This window comes from Plecotus auritus (assembly GCF_963455305.1).
Source record: "Plecotus auritus genome assembly, chromosome: 4".
Lineage (NCBI taxonomy): Eukaryota > Metazoa > Chordata > Mammalia > Chiroptera > Vespertilionidae > Plecotus > Plecotus auritus.
This window is the reverse complement of record NC_137775.1, coordinates 85,039,772-85,049,321: the sequence shown is the minus strand read 5'-3', so window position 1 is coordinate 85,049,321 and position 9,550 is coordinate 85,039,772. Positions and strand designations below refer to the sequence as shown.

Sequence of the window (9,550 nt, the reverse complement as noted above, 5' to 3'; positions counted from 1 at the left end):
ATGTACGTTTGGAGGGAAGACAAACACCAGACTCATTGGAGATGTGAGAAAGCAGGGGAAGGAGTAAAACAGAGAAAGAAGAACCCAGTTATGCCATCAGCTGAATTTTGTCAACCTACGAACACTTACTCTCGTGATTTAATATGGGGCAGGTGTTAAACTGGACCTTACACTCCAGGAGTAAGAAATAATATAAAGTTCCTTCAGGGTGTAGCAGGACAGGAGTGGGTGGCATTGGTGAAAATATCTGAGGTCTGTGTATGATTAATGAAAATTAGGATCTCAAGTATAATTAAAACCAAATTAAATTCAGCAACAGCTACTGAAGCAAAGTAAGGTGGAAGATACAATGCAGCGGACATTTCACTAACAGCATATTACAGTTGTAAGTCACCAGGGTTACTTGATCTCCGTGGTACAAAAGCAAGTGGCTTTGCATTGTAGTGTGACTGACAGGACCTTGCATCCAGGAACCACTTTCTGTAAATGGCAGTTAGTGTATTCATCATAATAGATGCAGGGGTTAGCTGGAAGGAAAAAGCAATGTTATCTGAAACAATCACAGTCAGTGCGGAAAGAGATCATCTCCTAAGGACATAAACATAAAATTGACCAACACTAGCTCATTAATGTTGATTATCATGAACTAATAAAATTAGAATAGTAAACAGGTAATGAGTTAAATGAGGTCAGTCATTAAAGAAAAAAAGATGAAAGTCGCCTCTGACGTTAAACAGGTGTTTTAATCACTATTTTTTTTTTGGTCAGACATATCTAAACAGATTGGAGATGAGTCATTTTGAGATCATCAACATCATAAACTATATATAATAAAGTTTTATTTATGTGTTGTATTCTGCTTGCCTGATGCTCTACCATTTGATAGGTAAAGCATGGCTTTGGATTATTAAAATTAATATACACCCACATATGCTAGGGTTTGTTTCTGGCTCTCTGTTCTATTCCACTGGCACTTGTCTGTTAAACCAGCACCACTCTGATTACTATAGCTTTGTAATAAGCTTTGAAATCAGAAAGTGTGAGTTTTTTAGCATTGTTAGTGAAAAAAATTCATACATGGTCAATGTAAAAATTGTATAAAATGCACACATAGAATAGCAAAATTTCTCAAATAATCTCTTTACCCAGAGATTTTCTTATAGAACAAGGCAGTGGGCTCTATACTATGAACAAGCACATATGTATATCAATATTTCTTTAAATCAGCTATCCATCATTATCCCACTGTCTTCTGCCATGTAGTATTTTAGAGAAATACGATGTGAGAGATGTGTTTTTCTTTTTATGAAACATGTTTTTTCTTTGACTTCTCTAAATTGTTTTTATTACTCTTGTTTCTTTTATTCTTTACTCTCCCTGGTTTTATTGAGATATAATTGATATATAACATTGTATTCATTTTAGGTGTACAACACAATATTATGATGTCTGTATACCAGTATACTGTGAAATGATTAACAATTAGTTTAGTTAGCATTCATAACCTTACATAGTTATACATTTTTTTCTTCTGATGAGAAATGTTAGGATTTACTCCCTTAATAATTTTCAAATATACAATACAACATTTTTAACTATAGGCAAAATGCTGCACATTACATGTCCATAATTTATTCTTCCTCTAACTGGAATTTTATACCTTTTAATCACCTTACAGTGGTCAGCAAACTCATTAGTCAACAGAGCCAAATATCAACAGTACAACAATTGAAATTTCTTTTGAGAGCCAAATTTTTTAAACTTAAACTTCTTTTAACGCCACTTCTTCAAAATAGACTCTCCCAGGCCATGGTATTTTGTGGAAGAGCCACACTCAAGGGGCCAAAGAGCCGCATGTGGCTCGCGAGCAGCAGTTTGCCGACCACTGCCTTAACTCATTCTTCCCGCACCCCATCTCATAGCTTCTTAAAACCACTGATCTATTCTCTGTTATGAGTTTGGACTAGATTCTGCATATAAGTGAGGTAATATAGTATTCATCTTTCTCTGTCTGACTCATCTACACTAATAAAAGAGAAACATGCAAATTGACCATCACTTTGTGATGCTCACCAGCCAATCAGGAGTGGGTATGCAAATTAACCTGACAAAGATGTAGCATGCATGCAGGTGCAGAGAGGCCGGGTGGGGCGGGACCCCTGTTATGAGGGGGAGGGCGGAGGGCAGAGGGAGCTACCGGAGCGAAGGCCTGGGTCCCAGGTGCCAGAGGAAAACCAGTGCTGGCAGCCAGGGAAAGGAAGGCCTATTGCATAAATCTTCGTGCAACGGGCCTCTAGTTTAACATAATGTCTTCAAGGTTCATCCCTGTTTTTGCAAATGGCAGAGTTTCCTTTTTTTTTTATGGCTGATTAGTATATCACATTTTCTTTATCATTTTATCTGTCAATAGATAGGTTGTTTCCACGTCTTGGCTATTGGTGCTAACAATGAACAGATACCTTTTTGAGTTAGTGTTTTCAGTTTCTTTGGAGAAATACCTAGAAGTAGAGTTGCTGGATCATATGATAGTTCCGTTTTGAATTTTTCAAAGACTCTCCATACTATTTGCCAAAGTCATGGCACCAAATTACATTTCCATCAACAGTGTCCAAAGCTTCCCTTTTGTCCACATCCTCACCATCACTTATCTCCTGTCTTTTTTATAATAGCTATTCTAATAGGCATGAGGTAACTCATTGTGGTTTTGATTTGCATTTTTCTGATGATTAGTGATGCTAAGTATCTTTTCATGTGCCTGATAGGACAGAGTATCAGAGGGTCAAGGACAGTTACTGTCTTCTTTGGAAAATATTTATTTCATTCCTCTGCCCATATTTAACTCAGATTATTTTGTTGTTGCTGTTTTGTTTTGTTTTGCTATTGAGTTGTATGAGTTCTTTATATATTTTAGATATTAACCTTGAATCAGATATATGATTTGCAAATATTTTCTCCCATTTTGTAGGTTGCCTGTTCATTTTGTTGTTGGCTTTTTTTTTCTGTGCAGAAGCTTTTTAGTTTGATGTAGTCACATTTGTTTATTTTTGTTTTTGTTGCCTTTGCTTTTAGTATCAAGTTTAAAAAGTCTTTGCCAAGACTGATATCAAGGAGATTACTTCATGTTTTCTTCTAGGAGTTTTATGGTTTCAAGTTTCACACTCAAGATTTTATTCCTCGCTGAATTCATTTAGACTCAAATCAACAGTCAATATTAAGCAAACTGGAATGTAAATGGTGTAAGATAGTGGTCCTCTTTCATTCTTTTGCATGTCTAGTTTTTTTTAACACAATTTATTGAAGAGACTATCCTTTCCCCTGGTGTATATTTGGCTCCTTTGTTGTAAATTAATTGACTACAAATGCATCAGTTTATTTCTGGGCTCTCTCTTTTGTCCCATTGCCTGTTTTTATGTCAGTTCTATGCTGCTTTCATGACTAAAGTTTGTAATATAGTTTGAAATCAGGAGTGTGATACCTTCAGCTTTATTTTTTCTCCTTAAAATTGCTTTGACTATTTGGGGTCTTTTGTGGTTTCATACAAATTTTAATATTGATAGTGATATTTCTGTGAAAAATGCTAAAGGGATTTTGATAGAGATTACATTAAGTCTGTAGATAGATTTGGGTAATGTGTACATTTTAGCAATATTAATTCTTACAACACATGAGTGGGTAATATATTTTCATTTATATATGTCTTGATTTTTTTTCATCAATGTATTATAATTTTCAGTATATAGATCTTTTATTGTCTTAAATAAATTTATGCTTAGGTATTTTATTTTATTTTTTGCTGAATTGCAACTAGGGCTCCTTTTTACATTTTTTTTTCTGATAGTTTGTTATTTGTGAGTATAGATACAACTAACTTTGGTATATTGGCTTATATCCTGCAACTTCACTAAATTCAATTGTGAATCCCAGCAGATTTTGGTAGAATTGTTAAAATTTCCTATATCTGCAACTAAATTAACTCATCTCAACAGTCAATATTAAGCAAACTGTAATGTAAAACTTACTGCAAAGTTTGTTTTCACAGTGTTTTGGACAATATTCACATGTATATCCCAGCCGATAAGGCATATTCTTTACGTCAGCTTCATTTCCCCTTAAGAAAAAAAAAGTGGTCTAATAAATTTGAAGTTAGGAAAATACATATATAATGTACTCACTATTTACAATCAACTTTAAAGACAATTTTTAAAAACCACTTGTATATAACAATGTTACTCTTTTAGATGAGTTTAATATTTCTAGACTTAGTAAGTTGTACAATGAAAATTTATCTTTTTAAATGTGCAACAGCCAACTCTGGTGTCCTAAGAATATTTTGAGGCAGTTTGTACCTCTTTGAATAGTCAAGTCCTAAGTAGAATGACTTTAGAGCCATTTACAATAGGAAATCTTTCTTTATACCCCTAAGTACTTGATAAATAGTCACATGAAAGTACATGGTTCTTAACAATGTTAAAGGTCTTAAGTGAGTGGAATTGTTCTAAATTTATCTTGCACTGTGTTATAAGAAAATTGATACATGTTACTGTCTTTTATAGAAACACATGAAGTATTATACAAAGTAAAAGTACACCATATTTTACCCAACCTAAATAGCTGGAGGACAGAGTGAATAGGTAAGACTTTCCAGATCCGAGATAATTTAAAATTATAGAGAAGTCAGGTTTGCCTGCAGATATCTTAAGAAAACAATGTGGATTATAGTTGATTCATACTTCATCTAAATAAATAAAGTAAATGTTTTGGCTGAAAGAACATTCTATCTAATATTTTTTCTCCTTGATCTATACATTGTTAAAAATTTTATCATATAAAATATATTTATTACTTAATTAAGTAAGGGATCTTGTCAGATACACCATGAAATCTTTTTGCTAAGAAATTTTTTCAATCACAACTCCATGCTTTCTACTTCTTTTTATATTGTCAGCAGTTCACCACAGACCACCAACCCCTTCAAAGATTTAGCACAATTTATGACTTTGAAATGTAAGCAGATCATTATTTTTCTCAGCACTAACTACATAGGTAAAAAAATCACAACAAATACTAACTACTAAAATAAAGATGTAATAAGACCAGAAATAACTCACATGGAACTATTATATGAATATTAGAGGCCCAGGGCACGAATTCGTGCACGAATGGGGTCCCTCAGCCTGGCTGCTGATCGGGACCATCTCTCCTAGTCCTGATCAGGGCCAATGGGGGCCAGGGAGGGACCACGGGAGGTTGGCCAGCCAGCTGGAGAGGGGCCATGGGAGGGCTCCAGGGCATGTCTGGCCTTGTGACCCAGTCCTGATGGGCCAGACCCCAGCAGCAAGCTAACCTACCAGTTGGAGAGTCTGTCCCTTGGTAGCCTGTGCACATCATAGCAATTGGTCCAGCGGTCAACCCAACAGTCGACCAATCGGTCGGGCACATAATTATATTATGTTTCATTATATAGGATGTTATATAAATTGATTGTAAAGGTGATAGCACATGATCAGCTAAATCATTTTCATTGGTTCATATTAAACATCTTTTTATTGTGCTACACATGGGAGACAGTGGTAAAATACCATGGGACAAAGGAGCACACCTGCCCTTCACTGAAGCAATCAGATTATTTCTTCTAGGAATTGGCACTCACACTGTTGGTAATATATAAACTTAATTTTTTAAGAAAAGACATATATCGACAGTTATTCTAAAAAGCTAAAGACAAGAACAACTGGCTTCTGTTTATTCTTGATACTCCATTGTATTTCTGCCCTTGCATTATACATATACTCTGCATTGTTGAAGTAAATAACCTTGTTTTTTGCATAAGCTAGGTCAATAACACATAGCAAAACTACTTGTAATATTTCTGAATTTAAATATTCTATTAGTGATATATAGATTTATTTAGAAAAATAGTATGTAAAAAAAAGTGTGTGTGTGTGTGTGTGTGTGTGTAAAGTTTTAGAAATAGCTAAATAACTGAAATGTAATATTTATTTGATTTTTATTCTCTGTTTGAGAAACTAGAATAAAAACTATGTGAACCCAGACTGTACAATACATACTCATGGCAATAGTGACAAACATAGAGATATTGAGGTGACAATCTTTTGCAGCATGATGACACACCACAGCCAATGAGGTAAGAGGAAGCCCAAACAATCTGTAAATATAAAGAGATCATTTTGTTAAAATTTGATATTTTCTATATGATTATAATATGAATATTGTTATCTATTATTTAAAATGAACATCTTTGCTATTAGGATACTTTCAGCAAAGCAGTTTAGGAAGTTATAAAAACAGAAAGATTCTCACGTGTCTAATGGTTGGTAGGAGATGGTTGACATTTTGTTTCCTCACTTGGATCAGAGGAACTAGAAAGGACCTTATTTGCAAGGTTCTAATCTGCTATGTGCTGCCCCAAGGAGTATTCTTTTTTTCATTATTTAGAGCTCACAGGGTAAACGATGCCATAATTCAGTTCCCAGGCATGAAAAGACATAGGAAATAGTGGATCTAGCTCATTACAGCTGAAGGAGAAATGCAAACCCACTGACACCTGGAGCAAAGGACTATGCATGAGCAAATATTCTAGAACATTCAAAGTGCCAAGAAGAATGAGAAATTGTGGGAAATTAATACATTTGAAAACAGCTATGCTTTTGAGGAAATGGAAAAAAATCAGAGACATAGTCTCAGGCATGATACTTGCTTAGAAAAATAACATGAAAAGATCTCTAAGTTTCACCCTGGATTGATCCCCAGTATCAAAATGTACCATGTTAATTAATCAAGGTCATTCCTACAAAATGGCAAAGACTGGGAAAAGTTGCTCTTTTGTTCAAATGTCCTAGTTTTGACAACAACAAAAGAATCACAAGTTATATAAAGAAATAGAAAAACATGTCCCATTCAAAGAAACAGATGAAATCACAGAAACCGTGAATATACACAGGCATTAGACTTACTACACATAGACTTTAAAACAACTGTCTTAAATATGCTTAAAGAGCTAAAGAAAAACACAAAAAATAACAAAAATAAATCATGGAAACAATATATTAACAATATATTAAAAAAATGAGAATGTCAACAAAGATTAAAAACCTTTTCAAGGAACCAAAGAGAAATTCTAGAGTGGCAAATAGCATAACTAAATTCAAAATACTTGCTAGAGGTGATCAATAACAAATTTGAACAGGCAGAAGAAAGCATTGACCAACTATGAGACAGGTCATTTGAAATTATCATATTTGACAGAGGCTAGGGCAGGGATGGGCAAACTTTTTGACTCGAGGGCCACAATGGGTTCTTAAACTGGACTGGAGGGCCGGAACAAAAGCATGGATGGAGTGTTTGTGTGAACTAATATAAATTCAAAGTAAAGGAGCGGAGGGGAGAGCAAGAGAACCCTCCGCTCTTTCGGCTCTGCGGGCCGGATAGAACAGCCGAACTGGCCGGATCCGGCCCGCGGACCGTAGTTTGCCCATGGCTGGGCTAGGGGGTTTGTAGGACCTCATCAAGTAGACCCATATATACATTTTGGGAGTGCAACCAGAAAATACAGAATAAAAGGAGTAGAGAGATCATTTGAAAACATTATTGTTTAGGATTTCCCAAATTTGAAAAAATAATTTGATGTACAAATCCAAGATCAATGATCTCCAAGTAGAATACAACCAGTACTAAGATATATTATATTCAAACTGTCAAAAACTAAAGACTAAGAGAGAATCTTGAAAGCAGAAAAAATATTGTGACTAATCATGTACAGTAATCTGCAATAAGATCATTAGATGATTTCTCAGAAGAAAATTCACAGTACAGAAGACAGTGGGTGATACACTTAAAGTTCTGAAAGAAAAAAATAGTAAACCAAAATCATATACTGTATCTTACAAAACTGTCATTCAGAAATGAAGGAGAAATTAAGATATTTTGAGCAAAACAAAATCTGCAGGAGTTTATTGCCACTAGTTCTTCCTCACAATAAATTCTGAAGGGAATTCCTCAGGTGAAATGAATAGAAAGTAAATAGTAACTTGAAGATATATGAAAATATAATAACTCCATGAAAGTAAATACATGGTAACATATAAAAACCAAGATCATTGAAATTTTGTTCTGTAGTGCTATTTTAAAATTTTTACAGGATTTAAAAATAAATGTATAATAATAATGACTCTTTCTTGTAAAAATAATTTGTTGCATAAGCCGGGTGCTGGAACTATAAATGAGCATTTTCTGTATGCAATATGTTATCAGTTTAAAACAGATTATTATAATTTTAGAATCCTATCTAATAAAGAGGGAATATGCAAATTGACCATCACACCATCACAAAGATGGAGGTGCCCACAGTGGAGGCGGGGTTTCCATAACACAAGATGGCTGCGCCCACAGCAGAGGCATGGTTTCTGTAACATAAGATGGCTGCACCCACAGTGGAGGCCAAGTTCCCGTAACGAGCCTTAAGGAGCAATCAGCAGGGACCTCAGGCTGTGTGATGCTGGGCTGGGGGAGGGGACTTGAGCCTGCACCCCCTGCCTGGTGGGGCTTGACAGGGGACATCAGGCTGCACCCCCCACCCTGACATCAGGCTGGGGGATCTCTGGCCTTGCCCTTCGCCCCAGCGACAGGCTGGGGGGACCTCAGACCATGCCCTCCCACCCCCAGCACCAGGCCCAGGGACCTCCGGCACTGCCCCCTGCCTGGCAGGGCTTGATGGGAGAACTCAGGCTGCAACCCCTGCCTGGCAGGTATTGACGGGGAACCTCAGGCTGCACCCCCTGCCCTGAGCTGGGGGACCTGGGGCTGTGCCCTCCACCTGGCGCCAGGCCAGGGGACCTGAGGCTGTGCTTCCCGCCTGGCGGGGCTTAAAGGGGGTGGAGCTGGCCAGGTCTGGATCTCGCCCAATGGGGATGGGCCCAGCTGGGTCTGGGTCTCGCACGATTTCGAGGTGCATGTGGGTGGGTGGTGACTTGTCTCTGGGTCCCGTGGTGCACCCAAGACTCTGACAGGAGGAAGGTTTTCATATATATTTTACTAATTTTCTTTCATCTCTGACACTTCTATTATAGAGAAAGGTCAAATAGCAATATTAAAATATTTCCTCTAATTAATCCCCTTTTAATGTGCACTAATTTCGTGCACCGGGCCACTACTATTATATATAATTCACATGGCAACCAAATAGAAAATATCTATAGTAAATGCACAAAAGGAAATGAGGAGGGTTATCAATATGTGCCACTACAAAAAGCCCACTAAATCAATAAACAAAAAAGATGGTAATGAAGCATATGAGACAAAAAAGAAAAAAAAAAAAACGGTTTCCAAAATGTAAGAAATAAAACACTCTAGGCAATAGCAAGGGAATATACATTTGGTCAAGTACACATGGAAAAATCTCCAAAGTACACTATATGTTAGACTACAAACTAATTTTAATATATTTAAAGTCTTAAATATAACTATTTTTTTCTTATCACAAAGGAATGAAACTAAAAATCAAAAGCTGAAAGAAACTGGAGAATTTACTAAT

At 36.2% G+C, this 9,550-nt stretch overlaps 1 protein-coding gene across 1 annotated transcript in view; it reads right to left on the bottom strand.

Annotated features, from left to right (window-relative positions):
- Positions 1-399: 399 nt before the first annotated feature.
- CRISP1 (cysteine rich secretory protein 1) overlaps positions 400-9,550 on the bottom strand; it is a gene marked incomplete at both ends in the record, with an annotated part of 28,799 nt that continues 19,648 nt past the window's right edge. The window contains 3 exons of the mRNA XM_080665113.1: positions 400-527; positions 4,020-4,108; positions 6,069-6,166. Coding sequence (XP_080521239.1) covers positions 400-527; positions 4,020-4,108; positions 6,069-6,166 — 315 coding nt within the window. The remainder of the gene's footprint in view (positions 528-4,019; positions 4,109-6,068; positions 6,167-9,550) is intronic.